General features: G+C 31.5%; 2 protein-coding genes and 2 long non-coding RNA genes across 4 annotated transcripts; 2 read left to right on the plus strand and 2 right to left on the minus strand.

Annotated features, from left to right (window-relative positions):
• Positions 1 to 612: 612 nt before the first annotated feature.
• Positions 613 to 3,097, minus strand: LOC146949903 (uncharacterized). The gene is made up of 5 exons (XM_085745906.1): positions 2,967 to 3,097; positions 2,735 to 2,884; positions 2,342 to 2,617; positions 2,147 to 2,254; positions 613 to 1,176 (listed from the first exon to the last, which is right to left on the minus strand). Exons 2-5 carry the CDS (start codon positions 2,753 to 2,755, stop codon positions 799 to 801), a joined length of 783 nt encoding a protein of 260 aa, XP_085602032.1. The 5' UTR covers positions 2,756 to 2,884; positions 2,967 to 3,097; the 3' UTR covers positions 613 to 798.
• A 1,165-nt stretch (positions 3,098 to 4,262) lies between these two features.
• LOC146949904 (uncharacterized) lies at positions 4,263 to 6,123 on the minus strand. Its single transcript, XR_015027399.1, has 3 exons — positions 5,617 to 6,123; positions 5,440 to 5,503; positions 4,263 to 4,874 (listed from the first exon to the last, which is right to left on the minus strand). It is a non-coding gene; the product is annotated as an uncharacterized LOC146949904 (long non-coding RNA).
• A 2,406-nt stretch (positions 6,124 to 8,529) lies between these two features.
• Positions 8,530 to 9,728, plus strand: LOC146949905 (uncharacterized). Its single transcript, XR_015025450.1, has 2 exons — positions 8,530 to 9,040; positions 9,185 to 9,728. It is a non-coding gene; the product is annotated as an uncharacterized LOC146949905 (long non-coding RNA).
• A 10,206-nt stretch (positions 9,729 to 19,934) lies between these two features.
• On the plus strand, positions 19,935 to 24,087 carry LOC146949906 (unknown seed protein USP-like). The gene is made up of 3 exons (XM_085745911.1): positions 19,935 to 20,022; positions 20,695 to 20,812; positions 23,196 to 24,087. The coding sequence occupies exons 1-3, from the start codon at positions 19,981 to 19,983 to the stop codon at positions 23,855 to 23,857; spliced, it is 822 nt and encodes a 273-aa protein (XP_085602037.1). The 5' UTR covers positions 19,935 to 19,980; the 3' UTR covers positions 23,858 to 24,087.
• The last annotated feature ends 3,120 nt before the right edge of the window (positions 24,088 to 27,207 follow it).

A 27,207-nucleotide genomic window follows, 5' to 3' on the forward strand; every position in this document is an offset into this window, starting at 1 on the left:
ATTTTTCTTTTTATTTTCAGTTTTGATTGTTCTCCTCTTTTGGATGAGAAGACACTACTAGAAAAATCAATTTTAGAGAGGGTAGAAATCCCTCACTAAACTACCAGAATTCCCTCGCAAACTAATTTAGTGACGGATTTAGTGACGACCGGTAATCCCTTAAGAATATTGGCCTTGCTAAATATTAGTGAGGGATTTTGGTTTCCGTCCCTAATTGATACGGATACAATCCCTCACTAATTATATAAATCCGTCACTAAATATGAACCATAAATGAATTGAAATTTGGACAAATCCGTCAGTAATTAGTGAGGGATTCTTGTTCCCTCTCTAATAGTGAGGGACTATTCCATCATTATTTAGCATTATTTCCGTCACTAATTAATGACGGATTGGTTTTCCCTCTCAGATTGTGAAGGCATATTTCATCACTAATTGTGATGAAACTGAATTCCCTCACTAATTGAAACAGAAATTTATGTTCAATTTCCTACCAGATTTCATTAATTAATTATATTAATATTTTAACTGCATTTACTATATTAAACCATATAGAACATGTTGGAAATTATAAATAAGCAATAAAAAACACTTGATAAGTTTACAAGGAAAATGTCAATAAGTTTACAACCATTGTTCAACTCTCAAAATACATAAAGAGTCATAAGGAAACTCTCAAAATAAGGTTCATAATAAATGCTTAAAACATTTTTAATGGTACTAGAAGTAGCACATTAGCTAATTTTGCAACCAAGCTATCAAAATAACCATATATTATACATATTATATATCTATATATCAAGTAGATGGAGGTGGAGGTGGAGGTGGATGACCTTGAGAAACCATTTCCATCAATTTAGTCATTTGCTCCCTAAGAAAACGTGAATCTTCCTGCGATGCACGAATCAACTCCTCATGAGCCTTCAATTTCTCTTTAAGTGATGCGTTTTCAGCCCTCATTTGTTCAAATTCAGATTGTAAGATGCCGTCAGATCTGGAAGATCTAGACGGCTTATATTTCCCTGCTATCGGGCCCAAACCATATATACGACCCTTCTTATTTACTCCTCCAACAACATCTAAGAAGATAATGTTGTCACTTTCATGTCTAGAAACATCATCCCCTAGTGCCTCCTCATGTGAATCCCTCTCAATAATTCTTTTTTCAAACTCATCCTGCAAATTAATAATATTTTACTAACAAGTAATAATTTCATACTTCATTCAGTCAACATAATCAACTTTTTTTTAAAAAAAATATTGAATACATGAATAATTCCAAGTAAGTATATGAAATATTTTGATAACTATTCTCCCCTGGTCTTAAACAGAGTACTTTGTCAACTTTGTCACCTGATAACTATATGAAATGTTGGCCTAAAACCTTATCTTTTTTTTGAAATGGCAAATATTATTCTCGACAAGTCCGTGCAAGAAGCACTAAAAGACTCGCGGTAAAAGAGAAAAATACAATAAGATGCCGCGATTAAACGGGACATCAAAACAAAGAATAAAACCCCAAGAAAAACCACAGAAACATGTTGTGAGGCCGACGTATACAAGCCATAAACTGCCAGCATACTCCTGCCTCACACCCGAACCGGCCACCAAGAACCACACCAGCTAAACAACAAAGTGCTGTAACAACAGAAGCTGCCAGTTCAGCACAGAAACTAGCTCAGCAAAAACTCCCTAAGAGGCAGAACCGAAGGCAGCAGGGAAAAAAGGGGAGGGACTCAGCTGAAGGCCTCACAAATAGCCAGCACAGACCGCTAAACCAGCAAGAAAACAGCAGCTAACAGCGGCCCAAACTACTGATTTTTACCCGGTATGCTATCCTAAAAACTTATACTGTGTTCACTGCTTGCCTATATCAGTTTCGCAGAAGCATCAAACAAACTAACATTATGATATATCTTTTTGTCAAGACAATTAATTATTTTTCTCAATCTGCTTCTAAAACATACACTTACAGACTGCTACATATCTGCTTAACAATTAGCATCAGTGCAGAACCTCCATAAAAATAGCATCAGTGTATAACTAGTTCCCAACAACTAGCATCAGTGAACAATTATTTCAGCAATATCCCAACAAAATAGACTAAATATTCATCGTTCAATAAGGTCATGAAGTAATAACTTACAGCAATATCCTTTGATTTTGAGGAAACCCACTTGCTTGGATCACCTTTCAATTTGTGTGTGTATTCAAATATTTCCCAAGATGTTGGAGTCACTTCTGGAGATGTTTTCTAAAAACAAAACGGATCAATCAATTTTAATTGAAATTAAAATGCTTAACCTAACAAATACAATTAAACTCAAATTCAATTACTTACTATTCTCTTAGAAATCTCAAATGTTGGAATCGACCCTCCAGTGTGGAGTGGAGCATCAGAAGATTTTCTGTTTTTGCTGTTAGTTTGTGCCTTGCTTTTCCATTCATCCTCACTCCATTTTTCATCCAATTTCTTACGCATTTCAACTGGAATCCAATCACCATCATCTTCCCCTGTTCTGACCCTATACATTGCACTTGAGTATAACTGAGAGGCTTTATGGTCAAATGACTTCTTAATCTCTCCATTAAGTTCAGGTAGCCACTTAAACTTCCTCTACAATATAAAAAATATAGGTTAATAATAGAATAAAGCAATATATTGAGAATAATCTACATGAAAAAAATAAATATAACTAGTAAGATACGTAAATATTCATGAATACTTTCATACATTAAACTCTCTAAACCACATTGCAATCACACTATGTTTCCCGTTTTTTTTTCTTCAGCCTTTAGTTCTCCATACGTTGTCCAACATCCATCAAACTTTTGCTTCATAATTTTTGTTATCGCACGTGTAGGCGCAATAGGAGGGTCAAACCTATTAAAACAATATTGAAGAAATTGTAAGATACGAGTATGATATATTTAAAGTTAAAGGACAAAAAGTAATAAAAGCATACGTGCTCTCTGGTCCTGGACGAATCCAAATACGATCATCAAGAGGGTCCTCACTCCCACTGTTTGGAGATAAATCCACATCATTTGATGATACATGTGGATCAGCAGCAGATGCATTAGATGATGGGATTTGTGGCAAGCTTGTTGATTGAGAAATGGGAGGGCTAGGAGTAGAGTGGGGAACTTGTGTATTTGTTGTTGTATGAGATGTGGAAGGATTTGTTGCTTGCCCAACAATAGAGTGTGATGGAGTAGTGGCAGCCATACCTCTCCCAGATGAAAGTGTGGTACCCCTAACTCCCCTACCTCTACTGATACCTCTACCAGTACCTCTTCCTCCACTCGCCAGAGTATCATTTCCTGCCATCTATATATACATATAAAAAAAACATATTTGATTAACACATCAAAATCTGGACACATCTAAAAAACATACAACGCGGATGTCAGAAAGTTCAATTGTTATTTGTAAGAAAAGCTTCTTATCATGACGATATGAGTATTTTGATCCAGAAATCAACATTTACTTGATGCATCATTTACAATAGAAATAATAAATAAATCTAAATTTCAAACTTTGATCACAACTTTCAAACGAAATGACAGCTTGTTTTATGATAATAGTAAAGGACCAAGGTAGTTTTCAATTAGATCTTGGCTAGTAGCACCAAACATGAAAGGTGAAGAAGGAAAATAAAGTAATCAGCAATATTCAGCTATAGCTATAGAAAATATCCTACATATTAAAATTTTAAGCATATTGCTTGAACCAAATTGTAAACATAAGGTAGTCAAGTTTAGCCAAACTAATGCTCTTTACCTTTAAAACAAGGGAAAAAGTAAAAATAATATGATATGACTAAAAAAGAAGCAAAGTCAGAGAGAAAAACACAATAATATGACTAATGCTCTTTACCTTAAGAAAGAAATTTGCTCCTGCCACAAGAAAATTCCTTTAATCTTCGTTGTCAAGACTAACACCAAGTATTTCTTTGAAAAGGTTGGTATACTTGTATGCTCCACCTCCAATAGCCTTCATCACAAAATTAATGCATTAGTCTAGTACCTCATAGCATCAAAGTGGAAGACATACGGAAAAGGGGTCAAAATTAACCATTTTGATAGCTTTCTAAAACAGATAATGTTACAATTAGATATTTTATTTTGAACAGCAATCATATTAACAGCCAAAAATCCTCTCAAGCAGAGAAAGATCATGCGAAACTGAACCATAACACAGGCCCTGAACATGAAAACACTGCAGGGAAAAAAACGCAAACAGCAACTCCTACAACTACTGTCAACTGCTGCTAACAGAAGAAGCAAAATACCAATAACAGAAGGCGAAAAAAACAGGCCTAGCCAATGCGCACAGGCTGAAGGCAGCAGCCCCACCCTTACCCCCACAAAAACACCTAGAAAACTAACTCTCCCTATGTTACAATTAGATATATTAATACCAATAACAAATGAAATGAACAGAAAAACCATCGACGTTGGTTTTTAATTACGAGAGGGCAGAGGAGATCAGATATCATTTTTACTGTTGAATTGATAGAAAATATCACATAAGATTAATCACTCTTTAAGGCTCCCTGCACAAAATATCACAGAAAATATCACATAGTCATACATACTCCTTTTCTATTGTCCATTTTTTAAGAACTTTGTTATCATTCATCTTTTTTTTTTTTTTAAACAGAAATATTATTAAGGCTCCCTGCACAAGACAAACGAAGGAGACCAAAACTGCGATACAAGGTGCCGTATATAGGCGGCACCGCAACACCCACAGAAAAACAGAACCTGAATAAAAAAGGCCACGCAACTGACAGAAAACACTAACAGAAACTGTGAGGAAACAAAAGCACAAAATCCCCAACCGAAGTAGCAGCACACAAAGCCAGTACCTGCAAAAACAAAGCACAAGACTTCTATCAACACTACAAAACGGTTAGCAGCACCTAAAAGACAGTCATGCTAATATGTGATGTGAGGATAGATTTCAAGAGCATCGTCTTCATATGACTTAGACAGTAAAAGCAAAGTACATAACTCCAAATGTTAGCCATGTAAAACAATAAAAACAAATATCACAAGTAAAAAAATCATACAACATCATCCAAGAAAGGTTGTAAGAATATCCTATTGACCTCAAATGTTCTGAATTTATATAACATAATCTAAAATTTACAAACCCTATAACTCTAAATGTTTTCAACAACATATCACATAACAGAAAAATTTGAACCCAAAATCCAAATGTAAGGTCCCTTTCCCTTCATTTCAACAAGCTTTACTTCAAATATGGCCATGATAAAGATAACAGTGAATATATAAATTAAAACAACATCAGAAAAATAATTATCACAAACATTAACTTCACTGAAGAGAAAAACTATAAAAAAAAAAATATTAAAAAAATAGTAAAATAATAAATAAATAAATAAATTCTAAGATTGAGAGAGAGGTTACCGTGATGATTTTGGGAGTCAGATTTAGTGAAGATCTACAAATTCAGCTTCAAATTTTGAAGAATCTACAAATCGAACATATATATTAGAAAAATTAGCTTCAAAATTAGAAGTGATGAGAATGGGGAGAAATTTCAAATTGAAACCCTAGCAAAGAGAAGAAATCGCTGAAACTGACCGATGATATTTTGGACTGAGAAGGAGAGAGCTTGCGATTCAGAACTGAGAATGGAAAGAGCTTGCAATTGGGAAAATTTGTTCTCTGAGTCGATTCAGTTATATGATATTTGGAAAGAGCTTGATATTTGTTCTAAGAGAGTGATTCAGTTTTGAGAGAGTAGATTGGAAAAATTTGTTCATCTGAGAGAAGAGTGAATGAACGTTTGGGGAAAATTTTGGGTTAATTTTATTTTAGGGTTTGGATTCATCTTGAGTTTTTGGGACTGAGAAGTTTTGAAGATGAGTGTTTGGGTTTGTGAGTATTGAGTTCATCTTGAGTTTGTGGGTATAAAATTTGTGGGATAATTATTTTGGGGTTTGTGAGCCAAAAAAAGAGGGGGAATATTTCAGTATGAGAGGAGGGAAACCAAAACGTGAAAAGAAATGAGGGGGAAATAATTTAGTTTTGGCTAATGAATTTAGTGAGACTTTTAGTGAGGGATACCTGAGATAAAGATATGTAATTGATATTAGTGAGGGTTTTAGTGAGGGATACATTAGAGAGGGATAAAGTCCATGACAAATTTCGTAACAAACATTCAACTAATGAATTTAGTGAGGGATTTATTGACGGAATTTTTGTGACGGAATTTTTGTGAGGGATATTTAGACAATTCCGTTACTAATGTTTGGCAACTCAACTTTTATGAAAAATACAAAAATCCGTCCCTAAATCCGTCACTATTAGTGAGGGATTGTGTTCCCTCCCTAAAATCCGTCTCTAAATCGCTTTTTTCTAGTAGTGAGAACTCGAAGTCTCGGGAAAATTGTTCAACAGAGAAGAATTTATCCATCAACAAAGAAGAAAATAATCAAAAGTTGTGAACATCGTTGAAAATCATGTTTTGAAATAATATGCTTCTCCCAACTTGTGTGCGTCCTATAGTATAAGCTAATAATGTGGAAATAGACCATGATTTGTTGTCTATGATACAAGATGATGGTCAGTTTTTCGGTTTGCAAATAGATGATCTGAACTCGCGTCTATCTATTTTTTCTTGAATGTTATGATCTTATGCAAATAGATAGAGTTTCTGATGATGTCATAAGAGGAGAAATGAATAAGAACCTTGACGTTTCGGAATTTTTCATGGTAATATAATATTGCATCATGTCCTGAATGATTCACTCTATTTTATGAGGTTTACCGTCCTTAAAGACATTGAAGATTGAGATCTTGGTGGCGGTTAGCATATCAAATAGTGAAATTTTATTCGCCTAGCTATCTCCTTGTATGGATTCTATTGATATAGATTTGGGCTTCCAAACCTGCTTTATCATTTTCTTTGCTAAACCTTATGGATTAAGATAATGATATCATGATCATTTACTTGGTGGGAAATGATAGGTATTAATGTCTATCTCCTTCATCCCCCTTACCGGCTAGTTTAAACATGCCTTCTTAATATCATTTTGAATAGAGTTTTGAAAGACAATGCAGTTAGTAGTTGCATGGTTGTAGAAGTAATGTCATTTGTAATACATTTTTCTTTTGATGGAAGAATCTTAAGACCGCCTAATAGTTGAATATGTATGTTTATCCTTAAGCACATGATCAAAGATTTTGTCAGCTTTTGTGATGTCAAAGGTGTATTATGTTCTATCTTCTGATGAACTTATGTCATTCCCTTTGGTTGACCTTAAGGAAGGACATATAGCTTTTCTCTTTCATTATCTTATATCTATCGTAGGATCAGGTGACACATCGTCATTAAAATTCTCCATATATATTGTGGAGACTAGGTGTGCACCTTTCACTCATATATCATGCCTATTTTCTCTCTCTTAAATGAATTTCTCTATGTGTACTCCTTGGGAAGCTAGTACGTTCATTTCGTGGAAGGTTTGCCTAACTAAATTCTATTTTAGATATTGGTGCATGCCATTGATACACATTCCCTTTCGATGAAGTCAACAACCAATTCATTCGCATTTTGTTTCAAATTAATTATATCGACTGTTGTAATTTTTGGATGAGGCCAGTAGAATCTGTTATGGAAACACCTTTCCGTGTATGCCTAAGTTTGTATTGAGTTTCATGGTTGAGAGGGATACCACATAAACAATTTTCCTTACAACGATAAAGAGAAAAAATAAGTTTGTGGATTTTGTGATGATTTTCCTCACCGCACCATGTTGTAAATTCAAGAGTCTGAATAACATTGGGCAGAGTCACCAATCTATCAACCCACTGAGGATAAGTCTTCATATGCACATGCCTATCCATGAGCTTCAACTGTATCTCAAAATGCCTCTTTATTATATCAGGTGTGAGGTTGGGATCGAACAATTGTGGTATTGTTACATGTGTGAATTAATAAGAATTGTGGACATATTTTATTTTAATTGTTTCTAGCTATCATCTTATTTAATTACTTATTTTAGGGTTAATAGTGCTTTTCACCTCTGTAATAATGGCCAAAAATTGTATAGGGGCGAAAACCGAAAATGGTCTATATTACATGGGTGAAAAACACTATTAACCCTTTATTTTATAAAAAATTATCTTGGCATCTTAGCAATATTTTGATTATTTTTCCTTGTATGTGTAGTTGTTATGGTGTGATAATTTTATACGTATTTATTTGATTCATTTATTTGATTTAGAAGTAATATAAAATGTATATTTTATTTATTTAATCATTATAGAAAAATTATAGTAGATTATTATGAGTATTTTTGGAATAATATTAGTTATGAGTTAATAAAATAAAGTTAGTTTATATTATTAGTGGGTGAAGAGAATATATGAGTGGATGTATATAGTTGAGTGGACCTAATTAGTAGAAGATGTGAACCAATGAGTGATATAATGGATTGGCTCATGTGCAATGTATTTGGAGTAAAATGCAAACGTAACCTAGAAGGGAGAGAAAAACTTATACATGGGAGAACAACAAACAATAGTAGCAGCGGCGCATGTGAAGAGAGAAACAAGTTTTAATGTTAATCAGTTGTCCAGAAAACATTCTTCGATTATCCTCAAAATTTAGTATGGTGTTTCCCTCGTTGTGTTAGTATATTAAAATCACTTTTACAAAAAATTTGTCTTCCCAATACCTCTTCAAAAACCTCTACTTTCTCTGTTTTATGAGTTTCGCTATTTTGGTATGCTCTTCTTCACTAAAAGTCTGATTTTAATAAAATCATAGGCAAAACACTCGTGAAAATATTACCTATATTATCTGAAGGTTAATTATCTAATTTTGGGTAAGTATCTCTGTCCTAATTTTGAAATTAACATTTTAGAGTGTATTCTCATATTTTATTTTTTTACCTTCAACCATAATTGTCGAGTTGAACCAATTGGAGTATGAGGAGTCGAAAGGGCATAAATTTTCCGCTTGAAGACTTGGATTAGCATGGTGAAAACATCGGAAAAGGTATGGGGTGAGGGAGAAGAGTTCAAGTACATGAATGTAAAATAATTGTCATGAATGGGAAGCCATATTTCCCATAATTCATTCGAGGCTTGATGACAAGCTATCATTACGTAATTTTTAGGACTTATTTTGACATTTTTATAGAGTTCTGAAGCAACTATAAGGGTCCAGAGTGTTAAAAAAGCAAGAAAACATCAAGTGCTTGAATGGCTAAATCGCGGCGCGTTTACAGGCAGCATGACGCGATTTTCAGAACTGAGAGGCATGTTTTTGAGTGGCTTACATCGTGGCGCGATGGCTGGAAGCGTGTCACGATTATGAAGAAGGATCTGGAATGACTTAGGGATTTTAAGGCATCGTGACGCGATTGTTTACAGGCGTGGCGCGATTGTGCAATCAGGAAAATATTTCCTATTTAAACAGAAGTCTGATGGAGAAACAAGGGTTACGATTTTGGAGAACAAAAGTGCGATTTTAAGACCTGAAGACTGCTTGAAGGGCGATTTCCTCTTCCTTTACTCAGTTCATGTATGTTTTAATTATTTCATTGATTATGCTATTTGTAAATTCAATTATGAGTAGCTAAATCTTTCAGAGATTAGGTCAGAGATGAATCTATGTAACCCTAATTGATCTATGTTGCTGTGAAACTCTATTACTTATAAATGACAATCTAGTTTTTATTCAATTCAATTGTTCTTAATGTTTTTTATATCCTGATCAAATATAAACATGATTTTGTGAGAACGAATGACTACTGACCATAGCTTTCGACTTAGACCTAATTGAATTGTTCTAATAAACATGGTTAGTCTAGGAATGGATAATCGTTTGTTAGTGATATTAGGTAAACGTGCTTAAACCTTCAAGGATTATTAGACCACCTAAGGAATTAGGGGTTGTAGTTTAAGAAGAGTGTCCTAACTCAAGGGATTGATTAGGGCTAATTTGTTAACTATCGTGAAACTAGAGAATCATTCGTAGGAATAGGTGCAGTATACCAATTAGGGGAACCATAGAGGATTCGACAGACATGATCTCATCTCTCTCCATATTTTCTTAACCAATCTTTATTTTCTGTTATTTGATTTCATAAAATCAAACCAAATCTACTGCCTAGTGGCAAACCAAAAATAACTTTTATACATCCTATTTTTATAACGCGGTTGAATTATTGAAATTAAAAACAGTCCTTGTGGGATCGATATTTTTACTACTTCGATAGTTATTGGTACACTTGTCAATCTTCTATCAAGGCTCACTGCGACAGTTGTAGCCATTGAGTGAATACTTAAATTAATGTGCAAATTTAGAAATGTGAGGTTAAAAGAGGATTTAGAAACTTTATTAAGATGTTGTTTGATTTAAATTATGCTGATTATATATGTGGTAATTGATATTACTGGTAAAAATTTATGGTGTATTCATGATTTGTTGCAAGTACTTGATTTATTGAATTGTTTGATGATGATTTGATTGTGAGGTGGTGATATACTTGTGTTAATGGTATGATGTGAGATTATATGATTGTCAACGAGGGGAGATATTAGATGTTAATGTTGAATTAATATTTTGACTGTTTACAACTATCTAGTGTGTTTTGGTGATCTTAGGATTATTCTATTATCTATTGGTGAGTATATTGTTGACATTATGTAGAGGACTATAAAGTTATTATTATTATCATTATTATTATATGGTGTGTTGCTGTTGGTGAGACAAATATAGTTCGAAATATGAAATGTTGATGAAGATTAATTGCATTTATTACTATTGTGGCTTCTCGTGCATCATGTAGACTGGAGTTAGGAGTATTGGTGAGATTGGTGAGTGTACTGTTTAGTAACATAACTCTGAAATACAAAATTGGTGAGTATATTTGTATCACATGTATTAATAGTAAAGAGATGAAGTGTATTGCATATACATCTATACTTGTGATTTGTGAAAGTTAATAAGGATTTAGATTATCTCATGAGAGTATGTTATTGACTATCTTGAAAGTCATGTGTGACTATTTGTATCACTGATTGAATAGCGACTTTTCCATTATGAATGTTTATTATTACCTTGTAAGAATATGTCCTTAACTGCCTTGATAATTATTTGCGACTATATATATTGGATTGAATTGTAACATTATGTCTGTGAAGATTTTGATTCTTATGTTGTAATGATTTTCTTGACCAATGTGAAGTTGGCTGATATAATATATTCTTTCAGGTTATGAATATTATGTTTGTGATGTGATATGGTTTTGAATTAATTTCTCGCGTGTTCTTCTTGTTTATTTTATACTATTACATGTTCTCAAAAGTCACCCTTTCATTGTTTGTGTTTGTTGGCTTGGACCTGTGGTTGCGAAATCGTAGTTCTATAGGTTATGAGTTTTGGAGTCAAGTGTATGACTTCTAAGAAGACTTGTGTTGTGTTTGTCTATTATTTTGGGAAAATGCTTCACTTTAATAGGTGGCATCGAGTTGGGATTAAATTTCTATTTAAGCTTACTTGTACTCTAACTTGTGAAACTTTTGTAATTTCCAAATGTCAATCAGATAGCCAATTTTTCTTATTATTAATTTTTCAAATAATTGAATATGAATTGTATGTACATATTTTAAATAATTGATGTCCTTGTCTCAATTTTTTTTGACATTCTATAATTTTAACATGTTGAAGTGACTTAAATTGCATAAATATTAAGTATATTATTTTGGAATTAGGGTGTCACCGGTACGTTGTAGGATTAGCACACATAGGTGGATAATTTAACCATGGCTGCTGAATCAAATAATCTCCACTTAGATGTTGTATTCATTCTTCGAGGCTGCAGACGCATCCTCCATTGTAAGACATTTTGTTCGCATGTGTAATATTGCCATAAATCGAGACTTGCAGCATGACAATTTGTCCTACTGTATCATGTGGCTTTCTTTACACATGTATCTATCCAACTTGATGATTAACCTGATTGTATGTATCATTCACCAATGGGAAATGGAGGAAAGTGATCTAACATATTTGGCGGCCTAAATCCAAGTCAGCTAACTCCATACAAGGGGACAACCACGCGAATAAGACTTCAATGTTAATAGGTTGGCCACCACTGTGAACCCAGTGTCCAACAATGTATTAATAAGTAATTTACCACTCGAGTTAAAATGATATGTTGCATTGGTTAGAAACATATGGGATCGAGGCTATAATGTTTGATGTCATGCTAACAGACGAAGACGATGGGGTTACCTTCTAGGCGTAGGACCCATCGAAAGACGTTAACCCATGAACTTCTGATGACCGTAGGATAACGACATTCTGATTATAGACCTTCAGATATCAAGTGCCCTTGGAATCTATCAGTGGATTTTCATGTCGTGTGGATTAAAGAACACTAGTGCTACCTATCAAAGGGTCATTCAAACCTAAACAACCATACATAGCGCTCAACCCTTCATTAACGTTAGTAATTTAATGATAAGTGAATCATAGTTGCCAACATCAGTCGTTACCTCATCTAAATTATTGTCTCATCGACATAGGATAAATTTATGAAACGTTAATAGTCAAATTTCAAATACTTTAAAATTTTTTTTTAGCCTAATAGTTGATAGAGGATACTATAAGATTTAATTAGTATAGTTATATATTTTAAAAATTAAATTGAAAATAGAGTCATAATTTAAAAAATTTGGTCCTATGTATAAGAAAATATCACAACTTCTTAAGTGTAGATGTTGTTAAATGACCTTTTTTTACTTCTCGCTTAATATTTGTCTTTTTTTTTTGTTGATTAAGTAGTCTAATGTCTATACTTCATACTTCACATGAGTGGATCCACCATAAAGCATGGTGTGCCTATAACCACACCATTTTTTTTTAAAAATATATATATTTCTTCTTTAGTGACCAAAATTTCAATCGCTAAAGTATGAAAATCGGTCACTAATACGTTTAGCAACTGAAATAATGACTGACAATTCAGTCGCTAAAGTATAAAAATACTAAGGCTTAATTGCATGTTACCCCCTATCTTTTGCTAATTGTGCGATTTTGCACCCCCACTTTTTTTTGAGCGATTTTGCACCTCATCTTTTGCCAATTGTGTTTTGTTCAAAATCATCATTAAAAGATAGGGTGCAAAATCACTCAAAAAAAAAGGGGTCCAAAATCGCACAATTGGCAAAAAGATAGGGGCCAAAAATGCAATTAAACACAATAAGGTCCATCTAACCAGAAAGGGGGCAGAAAGATGGGGTGCAAAATCGGTAAAAAAAAAATAGGGGGTGTAAAATCGCACTATTTGCAAAAGATAGAGGGAAAAGTGAAATTAAGCCAAATACTAAAAATCAGTCGTAATATGTTTAGCGACTGAAATAGTGTATTTCAATCGTTAAAGTATAAAATATTAAAAATCAATCACTATTTTAGTCGCTACTTATTTTGCCACACTAAAAATGTATTTTTAGATCCGTCTATGATACTTCATTCAATTTCAGACTTAGGGTGTCCAGTACTAACAATCTCTAAATAGTTAGACCATCGATATGTTAGCATACTAAACTCTTGTGTTCCCTTACAATCCTTATAGTTGTTTTGTTTCCTTATTCTAATTTGTTATTATTTTACATCGGATAAGAGATGGTCTAACAAAATGTTGGGGACAATTCTCACCTTATAAGTCGGTTTTGTAAGGTTATGTTAGGCTCAACCACAATTTCTAAGATGTAGCGGAAACCACCAATGAAACCGTTGTGTCTCTTGCGATTCTTGTTCCCCGTCTTGTTACTCAATCTGAACTCTACACTATCTCTTAATCAAGCATTCGAACCCTAACATTTACATATTACAATGCATTGTCATTTGCATTTGTTTTATCTTTTTAATATTAACGATTGTATTTAATACTCCCTCCGAGTTCCGATCTCAATTATAAACAACTTTTCACTTTTTGGGTTCATTGAATAAATGATATATGTTGTTTATAATTGAGATCACATGCATCATTTATTCAATAAATCTAAATAAGTACAAAAAAAAAATTAGTTGCGTATATTTGATACCAGATGGAGTATTTAACAATTCTTTATAAGAATATATTTATAAAAATGTTCTAAACATTATGATTTTTTTAGCAATAAAAATTATGATTTTTAATGATTACATTGATTTGGTTGTTTATTTTTATTTTTATAATAAATATCGAAGAAAGTAGTTTATTCAAAAATACTTCATCGAAGAGACTCAATCTGATTCTTAAAAATTGCTTAAAATCATTCTCAATGAAGGATTCGTAAACTTTGAAAGCTTGTTACCTATTAGGTACCTCCACTGGGTAGAAAAGTTGTTGGGGTCTTATAAGACTCAAAGTCTCGCTTTAATTAAAACCCTCAATCTTAAGTAGGACCCACACTTTTTTAATATTAAAAAATTGAAATGTAATGATATAAAGTTATTGAGAATTGATTAGTGGGTCTAATTTAAGAAATTTGTGTTAGATTGCTGGGTTGGAGAGATTAAGTGCTTCTTAGGTAGTACTATTAAAAAATTATAAATGAGTGATGTGTACTTGAGACCTATTTAAATACCAAAACTTAGTGTCTCCATTGTAGATGCTTTACAAGTGAATGAGGGATTAATATTTAGTGACAAGATCAATCAATTCACAATTTGTACAAGGGTTAAATATGTTTTTGCTCTCTATAAATATATCAACTTTTCATTTTAGTTTTTTGAAAAAATTTCTTCAAATTTTAGTTCCCAAAAGTTTCTCATCTTCACTTTTGATCCTTCTAAAGTAAACTCATATGTAGAATTCATATATTTGAGTTTTTCTTTTATAGAAAAATTAATAATATTAGAAGGAAACCAATATTTGTAACTTGTTGTAAAAAGTTAAAATTCATTCGTATTGGTGGATGAAGACAACAAATGTTGTTTATGTTTTAAGGTTTCATAGTTGGTTGGCATGCACACTTGCTTGTATGCGAACTTTAGTCGCACTCTTTTGACACGTCTTGTGCTGGACATGTGACCTTATTGTTAATATATATTCCATTTTTGTTTGTTAAAAAAAAATTATAAGAATCTTTTCCGAAAAAATTAGAAGTTTTTAACAACATATGAATTAGTATGAATTTTTATATTTTTTGCGGCTAAAAATTCATATTTAGGGTCCGTTTGTTACGGATTAAAATAAAAGTGATTTTGACATAAAATAATTTAGAGATTATATTTTAGAGATTTTATGAAAAATCAGAATCTATTTTGTGTTTGTTTACCATAACAAAAATCACTTTTTTCAAAACAAATAATCTAGTTTGTTTGGATACAACTATATAAAAGGGATTTTTTGTTACAAAATTAGTTCAATATTTTAAATCATATTTTCTCTCTCCTCTAAAAAAAATCTATTTTTTGAGAAGCTGCTCTTAGAGCCCGTTTGTTATAGCTTTTTTAAGAAAAAAATCACTTTTTTTAAACAAATAATCACTTTTAAGAGTTTTGCATCTGTTTGTTACAGATTTTTAAAAAAATCAGAATCTAAAAAAAATCTAAAAACAGCTTCAAATGAGATGCTGTTAAGAGCAGCTTCTCAAAAAATAGATTTTTTTTAGAGGAGAGAGAAAATATGATTTAAAATATTGAACTAATTTTGTAACAAAAAATCCCTTTTATATAGTTGTATCCAAACAAACTAGATTATTTGTTTTGAAAAAAGTGATTTTTGTTATGGTAAACAAACACAAAATAGATTCTGATTTTTCATAAAATCTCTAAAATATAATCTCTAAATTATTTTATGTCAAAATCACTTTTATTTTAATTCGTAACAAACGGACCCTTAACAGCTTCTCATTTGAAGCTGTTTTTAGATTTTTTTTTAGATTCTGATTTTTTTAAAAATCTGTAACAAACAGATGCAAAACTCTTAAAAGTGATTATTTGTTTGAAAAAAGTGATTTTTTCTTAAAAAAGCTATAACAAACGAGCTCTTAATTTATGTTTTGTTAAAAAAAATTAATGTTTTTAGAGAGATTTTTACGATATTCAACACATTTATGCACGGTTTCATTAAAAATATACAAAAATTAACTTAAAAATAGGAACCAAAAGTAATTATTAAATTTTTTTATAGAAATTAAAAATTAAAGGAAAAATTTTAAAAAATTAAAACGAAAAAGTTAATATATCTATAAATAAAAAACATATCTAACCATTTCTTGAATGAAATAATTTGTACAAAGTTATCTAGTCCAGGGTGAATCTTTGACATGTTAATCTTGATAAGTTGCAGCCTGCACGTTTCCCGCGTGTCCAGAGATTTTGTTTTGTCGTCCCTTTCTCATTTAGTTTTCAAAATTCTCATCCACACACGTATACAAATTTATGTGATCCACAGTCATTATTGTACTCTACATCACTCATCAATAGCATTATTTTGGACAATAAATAGTAGGAACCACAGTGGCACAGTCCATTATTTATTTCATTCAATAGCACTATTTTGGACTGCAAGTATGTACCACCGCAATTATTACCCCTCATCAGACACAATTTAACCTCAAGATAGAGTAGAGAATATATCGAGTCGAATTAAATTCGTCTGAAATCGATTTGATAAAAATTATTCGAGTTTAAAATTTGATTGAAGTTTGAAACGAATCTGGGTTTAGTTTGAGTTTGACTTATTTAAAGTTTTCAAATAAATCGGTTTGACTCGTAGATTTGCTCAACTCGAATCAAATTTTAAAAAAAATCATTTTTTTAATAAAAAAAATAGAGAGTATCTTTAACCTTTTAATTTTTCTTAAAAAAAGAGATGAATTAAAATAAAAGATATTAGAAACATATATTGTTTAAATGATAGACAAGTACAAAGTTAATATGTGTATAAATATACAGATAAATACACCATCTGATCATTATTATGAGCGAAAATCTATTTTTTATATTCAATCAATAAATGACATATGGTATATATAATAGACCATATACATCATTTATTGAATGAATTTAAAAAGTGGATTTTAGCTTATAATAGCGATCGGGGAGTGTATAGAAAACTAAAAACAAATGAAGTTACAAACAATAAAAAACAATAGGAAAATGCAAACAAGTGTACCTGGACACTAGTTAGTGAAACCCACACGCACATATGAACCTGCGTATAAAAAGTCTTAAAAGTGTAAAAAAATGATGTTTTTATTGTAAATTATTATTTTTTGTTTTCTTAACTAGTGTCCAAGAACGCCAATTAGCATGACCCAAAACATATACACTAAGAATAATACTACCCCGATATCAATTATAAGATAAAGTTAACTTTTTAGATCCATTCAATAAATAATGTAATTCCACAATTAGAATGAAGAACATCCTCAAGAAACTTTCATTTCCAAATTAATGCGCACGCACACAAACACATACACAATGGGGATGACCAACTTATGAAACAAACGAGATGATATATATATATATATATATATATATATATATATATATATATAGTTAAAATAATTTTCAGCTCAAGTTAAGTTCATTTGTTTTATGAAGAAAGTTCAACGAGTTAATTATCGAGTTTCAAATTATGTTGCATGTGTGCTCGGTTCATTGCCAGCCTAATACTAAAGCATCTACAATGGAGAAATTCATTTTTAGATATTTAAATGTGTTCTACGTGTTTGCATCACTTTTTTTTGTAATTTTTATTGTAGTACTTCTTAAACATTTCATCTTTCCAATCCGACACCTTACAAAGATCCCTTAACTGAGACTTACAAAGAATTTTATATCATCTATCAATAATTTTATATCACTACATTTCAATATTAAAAGGATGTTGGGTTCTCGAAGAGAAAATAGGCTTAAAGTAGCACCTCTACTCATTAAGCCCCTTTCTATTTTTCTCCCTAATAGGGTTACACATGCAATACCAGTGTTTATGAAGTTAAACATCTCCTAGTAAAAATGATCTTATATCACCAGCGTTTATTATGATTGAATTTTATGTACACGCTTACGAAAGTTGTTTTGGTATCAAAAATTAAAGTTAAAGTGTTTTTCTATACACCTTCCAGTTACTATTATAGACAAATTTAACATTTTAGGTTTTTTTAATAAATGATGTATGTGGTCTATATTGAATGAACCTAAAATGTTAAATTTTGCTTATAATAGTGACCGGAAGGTGTAAGTTATAAGTTTTTCTCATAAACTATCTTCGAACATTTAAGAAAATAAGATGAAAAAGATTATAAAAAAATGTTATAAGTTGTTCTTATAAGTTTTTTCAAACCGTCACACAAAATTTATGACATGAGATAAGCACAAAATTGATTGTATAACTTTTAGTGCATGTTTGGATTAACGGTGGGATTGTCAGAATCACGGTGAGTCACTGCAATTATGGGAAAAGTTGCATTTTGAAGCTTTAACAAAATCACGGTGGCACCACAATTTTGTCAATTTCAACGTCAATCCAAACATACAATTACTCTACTTGTTGCAATCGGTTAGACTAATGATAGATTAACAACCGATAAGAAAGAGAATAGAGCACCTATTATATATATGTATTAGCGTTCGAGTATAAGTATACTCCCTTCGTCCCATAATAACTGAACCAATTGTAAAAAAATATTGTCTTAAGAATATTGACCTATTTCACTTTTCAATACAACAATAATTACTTTTTTCCAATTATAACTCAAATCAATACCACTTTCACCACTCCCAATTCAGTAAATTTTACTTTACATTTATAAAATATATTGTACTTTACATTTATAATAAAGAAGAATGCATCAATACTTAACAAAGGCACTCAAAACCATTTTTCTCTTTCTTTCATTTGTACACTTTTCTTAATCTGTGTGAAATGATCAACTGACTCAGTTAAACTGACTCAATTACACTTTTCTTAATCTGTGTGAAATGGCCAACTGACTCACAAAGTATAGCCTTAGAGAAAACAAAGTGCAACCTTAAGCAACAACATTATTACCAATTTAACAACCCTTCGAAATATATAATAAAATATATCGTCTTACTAACTTGTACCTTAAGGACACAAGATAAGAAACTAAATGTAGAAACTTAATTTTCGAAATTGTGCATTCATAACCTTAAAAACTTCAAAAGTTATATTTTCCGTGCAATATTTATTTTTAAATTCTATTTTAAGATCCTTATCTTTTGCCCTAAGGGCAAAACATAGCATTTTCCTAAAATATATTATAGATTAAATAGTTAACTTCTTGGCTTAAGATACCAAAATAACATTATTCCATACTTCTTTCGTTTCATAATAAGTGAGCCATTTGCAAAAAAATATTGTCCAAAAAAAATTAACCCTTTTCAATATTCAATACAATATTAATTACTTTTTTCCATTACAAAGTTTATGCATTTATTAATACCCTTTTCAATATTGTCTTGAATTGTTAATTTTGAATGATCAAAATTAAAAGTTGCAAAAAGGGGAAACTTAGGGGGATGGAATGTGTTTTTTTAATAGGGGACTAAAATCGCAACTAATGCAAAGTTAGGGGGTTAAAAGTGCGTTTAAGCTTTTAAATTATAAACTTTTTATTTTTGGGTAGACAGACGAGATGACAAAACTATCATAAACTCACACAAAGTGAAGGTACCGGGGTTCGAACCCCGGTCATGACGTCCAACTTAACAATTTCGGCATTTTTGCCCGTTGAGCTAGGACTTATGGGACAAATTATAAACTTTGTTACTCTAAAAGATGATAAAAAATTAAGCCTAGTAACCTTAAAAATAAAAATAAAAATAAAAATAAGCCTCGTATATAATCTAAAAGACCAAAATAGTGGTTACTCGGTCCTCACTGGCCTATATAAGTCATTCAACCTATAGTTCAAACCTCACATCTTGCTCACTTACTTACTTACTTTTCCTTGTTGATTGCAAGAATGGGATTTCATCACCTTATCATTTTCATTTCAGTTCTCTCTGTACGTCTCTAGACTGCTCTAAAACCTTTCATCTCCATGACCCTCTCAACACTTGTGAATTCTTGGACTTTAGTCACCAACTGATGTACCATAAACTTAAACAACAACTTAAAATATGGCAAATAAAGTATTATTTGTGGGGGTTGGATGTTTAATATATATATATATATATATATATATATATATATATATATATATATATATATATATATATATATATATATATATATATATATATATATATATATATATATATATATATATGGGGTTTGCTAGAACACACCCACTAGTTTTTATGTGGGAGTGTTTTAGCAAGTTATAACTAAAAGGTTAATAAATACACCTTAAGGTGTATGTTGCTATAACACACCTTCTAACAAAAACAAGTGGGTGTGTTCTAGCAAATCCTATAGGGGTTTGATAGGATACACCCACTTACTTTTTAGAAGGAGTATTTTAGCAAGTAAATAACTAAAAAGTGGTTAAATACACCCTAAGGTGTAGCTTTGCTAAAACACTCCCACATAAAAACTAGTGGGTGTGTTCTAGCAAATCCCTATATATATATATATCTATATATATATATATATATAGTATTTATTTATTTATTATGTTGTGAATGTTTGTTAAGATTTTAAAGTGAATATTGTACATGTTTGTTGTGATGTGCAGCTTGCACTTGCAGGAGAAAGCCATGCATCACTGCCTGAAGAAGAATATTGGGAAGCTGTTTGGCCCAACACTCCCATTCCCACTTCTCTTCGAGAACTTCTAAAGCCTGGACCTCAAGGTTGTTATTTTATTTTACTTTCTATTTTAAAAATGTAGTTATAGAAAATGTGTTTTTGTCCTGCAGAGACTAAAAAATTAGTACCTATATAAATTAGTATTGAGATTGAACAAAATTTATGTAAGATCTAAAAAGGTTAATTTTATGGGACAAAATATATTTTTAACTTTAAACAGAATTAGTGATCATATTTAATAAAATAGCAAGAAAGAAAATTATATTTATGGTACATAACAGGTCCAACATTCATTCTATTGGTAACAAATTCACTTTACTTCTTATCCTTTATTGCAGTATGGTGCTGCAACCTCAGAGACCATTTTATTTATAGAGTGAAACAATTCTAAGGGCCTCTATCTAAATTAAAAGGATCCTACAATTAGAACACCATACTATAAAATATTACATTTGAAGAGGATCCAAACATCTTTCATCTTAACAAATCAATTATTAATATTTGCCAACAAAAAATTACTTGATAGAGATATTATGTTTTTATGGTTAATCAAATTTTGTTGGTAAGAGAAGCGTTAAAAACACTATTTTTGTGACTGTTAGAGCATCTTGAGTGGGGAATCATTCATTTAACAAGGACATAAACCTGTTAAGAGCCCCGTTAGAGGAAGAAAAATGGGTATATATTAGTTATCGACGACTATATAAGAACTCTCTTTCTTTTTAGCAATATAGGATCCACGATTAAAATAAGAAAAAATAGCTAAAAGTTGGTCCCACCATCTCAAATGAACGATCTATTTAAGGACTCTTTGTTTTCCAAACATTAAGGTTATTAGTCGTAATAAGCACTTTTATCAATAAATTATAGGCTTAATTGCAGTTTTAGCCCCCTAAGAAAAAAAAACTACAAAATTGCCCCTTAAGTTTTGCAACTGTAGCAGTTTTGGCCCCGAAAGACTAAAAAAAAAAAACGCATGTGGGGCACCTCACATAGGGTGCCACGTCAGCGTTGACCGAGTCAAAATTGGCCTGGGGGGCCAAAACTGCCACAGGTGCAAAACATAAGGGGCGGTTTTGTAGTTTTTTCTTAGGGGGCCAAAATCGCAACTTTGGGAAAGTTAGGGGGCTAAAACTGCAATTAAGCCTAAATTATAAAGGGTTAATAGTGTTTTTCACCCTTGTAATATAGGCTATTTCCGGTTTTCGCCCCTATAAAATTTTCAGTTTGGATTCCGTCCTCGTAAAATTTTTATTTTCCGGAAAACACCCCTCTCCCATATGACTGTGCATATTTGCTGACGTAGTACACTGTGTGGCATGCTGACTGTGCATATATGCTTATGTGGCGTGCTGACTGTATAATTAATTTTATTTTTTTAAAGGTACAGGTGGCATCTGTGCCTATTTTTTTAAAAAAAATATAATATAAATTCATTTATATTAATTTAGAAAAAAATAACTAAAACAATTTGAAAATTAATTTTTGAAAATAAAAAATTCAGGAATTTTTTCTTTTATAGAATTTTTTTATTACGAAAAATATTTTTCAAATTTTAAATTTTTTGTTTGAAAAATGAACTTTTAATTTCGAAAATTTTGTAAAAAATGGATTTTTTTTTCTAAAATTTTAATTTCAAAAAAGATTCTATAAAATTTTTGAAAAAAAAATCTGAATTTTTTAAAAATAAAATATTTTCCAGAAATTTTTTTGTAGAAATATTTTTAAAAATATTTTTTTTGGAAAAAAATCTGATTTTTTTTTTTAAATTTCGACTTTGTTTTTTTCTAATTTTAATGTTTTTATTTTGAAAATTAAACTCCAGAATCTTCAAAATAAATTAATTTCGAAAAAAACCAAATATTTTTTCTGATTTTTTTAATATATGAATTTAAAAAAAAACCAAAATTTTTTAAAAAAATCGTATTGTTTTTTCTGATTTTTTAATATTTGATATTTTTATTTGATTCTAAAATTTTTTGGAAAAAAATCTGAATATTTTTCTGATTTTTTGGATATTTTTTTATTTTTGAAAATTAATTTACAGATATTTTAAAAAATAAAATATGATGTGGACAATTAAAAATAAATAATTTTTTTTTAAAAAAAGCCAAGTCACCGCCACATAGGCGTTTTTGATGAGTTGGATGGAGGAGGGGTGTTTTCCGGAAAAAAAAGTTTTACAAGGATGCAAATCAAACCAAAAATTTTATAGGGGTGAAAAGCAGAAATGATCTATATTACAGGGGTGAAAAGCACTATTAACCCAATTATAAATAAATAACGTGTATAAGTAAAATCATTTAAGATTTTTTTTTTAATTTACTACCATCGTGGATGCTCTAGCTAACATAAATCCGAAATTAGCATGATATAAGAGTCAGAATGAATCATGGCAATATTTTAAACCTATTTATTATGACACAGGTGTTGAAATTGATGACCTCCCAATGGAAATTGATGACACACAATACCCAAAAGCCTTTTTCTATCAACATGAGCTTTATCCAGGCAAATCAATGAACGTGCAATTCAGCAAGCGTCCCTTTGCACAACCTTATGGTGTTTATTTTTATCTGCGTGACATTAAAGATGTTGAAAGAGAGGGATATACTTATGATGAGGTGTGTGTAAAGAAAGGTCCAATGAAGGGAGAAGAAAAATTTTGTGCAAAATCCTTAGGACCATTAATTGGATTTGCAATTTCAAAACTTGGAAAAAATATTCAAGCACTTTCAAGTTCCTTCATTGATAAGCATGAACAATACAAAATAGAGTCAGTCCAAAATCTTGGAGAGAAAGCAGTGATGTGTCATAGGTTGAATTTCCAAAAGGTTGTATTTTATTGTCATGAAATTCATGGAACAACAGCTTTTATGGTTCCATTGGTGGCAAATGATGGAACAAAAACTCAAGCACTAGCTGTTTGTCATGCTGATACTTCAGGCATGAATCAACATATGCTTCATCAGATTATGAAAGCTGATCCAGGTAGTAAACCTGTTTGTCATTTCCTAGGAAATAAGGCTATTTTATGGGTACCTAATTTAGGTTTGGACAATGCCTATGGTGCCAATGTTGCTGTTTAGGTGTACTCTCCATCATGGTTGGACACACCATGGGATTGTGTAACATAAATAATTTGTCGTTTGCAATGTATGTCATGTTTGTACCTTTTGTAGCCAAGGCTATAGAATTGGACTTAGCTACAATTATGTATTATGTTGTACTTGTACCCTAAAGAGGCACGATCTTGCATGTTGTTGATGTACTTTGATCATGTTATAATAATGAAAATGGACCGTGCCTTATTGTAGAATTTTAGAAGTGTATTATTGACTATGGTATATTTTCTACTTTATTAGAACTTTAGAAGTTAAACCTCAACTCATTAACTAATTCAACTCTTAATTTAATAAATCAGCCGAGTTATTTAACCCTCATGCCTAAGTTATAATAATTGCACTTGTAGTGAGTACAATGTCAGAAACCAGGGTTTAGTCTGTTTTCGTGATTCCTTGAGAATGACTTCAAGAGGGGTATTTATAGCCTATCTTGGGCTTGTATTTCTATGACTTAGGCCCCAAACAACTTGGGCCCTAAGTCAGGTTTTAGAGCGCTCTAGATGTTTCTAGAAACCTTTTGAGGCGACGCCCTTAGGAGGATGCGTCTAAGGCCGTTTTTGCCCTTCTGGAGGGAGTTGTGCCCTTGATTATATATTGACGGTCCACAACCCCTCAATAACGAGTCTTGGGACAAGGGGAAGTGATTAATTATGAAGACCATAGTCCAATAATTTATTTCTTTCGTTTTCCTTTCATCTTCATTTACTTACCATTATTTCTTTAAAAGACACTCAAATGTTTATGTTAGCTAGATTATTTGTAAAATAAGAGTTTTGTGGGATAGTGAAAGTGAACATTAATTAGGGATGATGACTACTTCTCCCTCCTTATAATGGAAAGTGTGGGTCTGCCTGACTGTGTAACGCTCATTTCGATTATTTAATTATTTTAATGAGTTTTAGATCATATTTATATGATTAGCGTAATTTATATGAGATTTATGTGATTTATATGATTTTAGAGAAATTTATGAGACGTTGTGCATATTTTATTGTTTAATAAAATAAGATTCAAAAATAAAATAAATATTAAGTTGTGGGGTTATTTTGTGAATTTAGAAAGATTAGTGGTAGAAAGAGGAAATAGATAAATTAGATGATGGGTTATAAATAAGAGAAGTTAGGTTTAGAAAAGTTTTACAGAACGTACGATCAGTTTTTGGTGAAAAGGGAGAAAAGTCAAGAGAAGAGGAGAAGACAAGGAGAGCTGCGATTTCATCATTCTAAGGTAAGGGTGAGACTAACATTCAGTATTATTAAGTCTGTAATTCTGATAATTAGATTTAACATGTTGTAGGTTGAGTTTGTGAGAATTTGAGAATTAGGGTTTGAAGTCGTTATAGGTTGTTAGTTGAATAGGAGTCTATCAAATTCATGTCCAGTTGGTGTTCAGTTCATAGAATAATCATAGGTAGAGTTTTCTATCAATTTTGGAATTTGGGTTGATGAAAATTGGGATTTAAGAGTGATTCTTAAGTGGAAAAACGCATTGTTAAACTGATCTTTGAACTGCTGAGAAGCCCAAAATCGGCCACCGAATTGTCAAAATCGGCCACCAATTTCTGATCTGAATTTCTAGTTTTAGTTCTACAAAAATCGGCCCCCGATTTGTCAAAATCGGCCACCGATTTTCTGTCAGGCCAATCTAGAAAACATTCACATTTTTCACCCTTTTCCGTTTTGAATTTGCCTTCAGTGTAAAAATGAAAGTTTTAGATAATTGTGTTAGATTTCTAATGGTCTTGGTTTGGCTCAAAAATGATTTTTAAATTTTGAATTATGATGAAAATACTCCAAGAGGGTCTTAGTAAAACTTTATGAAAATTCGGCATAACTATTTCTAAGTTAAACAAAAACTTATGGATTGTCTCCAAACTTCAAAGCTTGTGTACTATGAGTTCAATTAAGGTGTTTAAGAGTATTAAACCTATGATGTGATGAGTTTAACTAGTGGTAGGCTGCCTTGAATTGTTGCCTTGCGAACCTTTCGCACGTGTAGTCTTGAGATGACATTGGGGTAGGAAATGAAAGTTATTGATGATGTTAGAAGCTGTCCAGAAGACCTGAATTAAGATGATTAATATTAATAGTAATGTGATGTTGTTAAATATGCACCTTAAGTATTACTTATGCTGATTATGTTGATGCGATTCATTCTTTAATGATTATATGATGTATAAGAGCTGTTATTTGCTGCATATGTTGCTGTTTTGTTTTTGTTGACCATTAATGTCATAAAGTTGTAAATGTCGGTCTAAGTTGTAAAGTTGTAAGATGTCGTCCAAATTATTGGAGACATATAAGATGTTCATGATGTTCAAGATGTTTAAGATGTAAGATGTTGAGTCCATGCATACTCATTCAAAGTTGATGGCTTGATGCCCTGGAGCTTTTGCTCAAATATGTTGGGGGCTTGATGCCCTGGAGCCTTTTTACGCTCAAATATGTTGGGGGCTTGATGCCCTGATTGGTAGCACATGCATTTGCATTGTCAAGATGATTTAAGATGTTAAGAGTTGCATAGTCGAGTTGAAGTTGCATAGTCGAGTCAAAGTCGTCAAGTTGTTAAAGATTAATTTACGAAGTTGATTATGAAGTTGATGTTGATGATTGATTATGAAGTTGATGTCGATGATTAATATGAAGTTGTTTATGATGTTACATGATTATTATTATGATATGTTGATGATGTTTATGTTGTTAAATGTAATTCATGAATTATATGCTTAATATTGTTGTTTGTGAAATCTCACCCCTTCTGCTTGAAAATGTTGCTCTTCGTATGGGTAACTTGCAGGTAACCAAGACTAGTTGCGGTCGTGAGTGGACTCCTCACAAGTGTGTGTCTTAGGTGCTCTGATACGTAACAGGATGGGAATTTTGTCATTGTTTTCTGTTCCTTACGTATTACCTTATGAATTTTCCAAGAGCTATTGTTGAACCAAGATATTATGAGATTTTATATTGAGGCTCTTGTGCCAAAGATTATGTTTAAGTTGTTGAAACTATTCCGCTGCGAAGTTTAAAATAATTACGTTGTTGGATTTTGAAGGATAAATATTTATTTATTCAGTTTATGATTTTAAGAAAAGAATGTGACATTCCGTTATGATTGAGAAACTCTGATTTTTATTATGAAATTTATATGTTGGGAAAACGGGGTGTTACAGACTGCCTCATTTCAGCTAAATGTTGCATAACAAATAAATAAACACATGCAAATAAATACATAGATTACTAACTTTCAAGGCCGATATTAGTGATTCTCGTTGTTAAGCGAAGACTCTATCATAATCTTAACAAAGTAGAGTAATG

The sequence above is a fragment of the Medicago sativa genome, chromosome 2 (genome assembly GCF_051527215.1).
Source record: "Medicago sativa cultivar Bolivia chromosome 2, Bolivia_mono, whole genome shotgun sequence".
In the NCBI taxonomy this organism is placed as follows: Eukaryota; Viridiplantae; Streptophyta; class Magnoliopsida; order Fabales; family Fabaceae; genus Medicago; species Medicago sativa.

Bases quoted from the DNA above. Each gene is read 5' to 3' on its own strand.
- LOC146949906 (XM_085745911.1), top strand. From the start codon at position 19,981: ATGGGATTTCATCACCTTATCATTTTCATTTCAGTTCTCTCT. The intron at 20,023-20,694 runs GTACGTCTCTAG...TGTGATGTGCAG, and splicing joins TTTTCATTTCAGTTCTCTCT to CTTGCACTTGCAGGAGAAAG. The intron at 20,813-23,195 runs GTTGTTATTTTA...ATTATGACACAG, and splicing joins TCTAAAGCCTGGACCTCAAG to GTGTTGAAATTGATGACCTC.
- LOC146949903 (XM_085745906.1), bottom strand. From the start codon at position 2,755: ATGTGGTTTAGAGAGTTTAAT. The intron at 2,618-2,734 runs GTATGAAAGTAT...TTTATATTGTAG, and splicing joins TGTGGTTTAGAGAGTTTAAT to AGGAAGTTTAAGTGGCTACC. The intron at 1,177-2,146 runs GTAAGTTATTAC...ATTAATTTGCAG, and splicing joins CAAAATCAAAGGATATTGCT to GATGAGTTTGAAAAAAGAAT.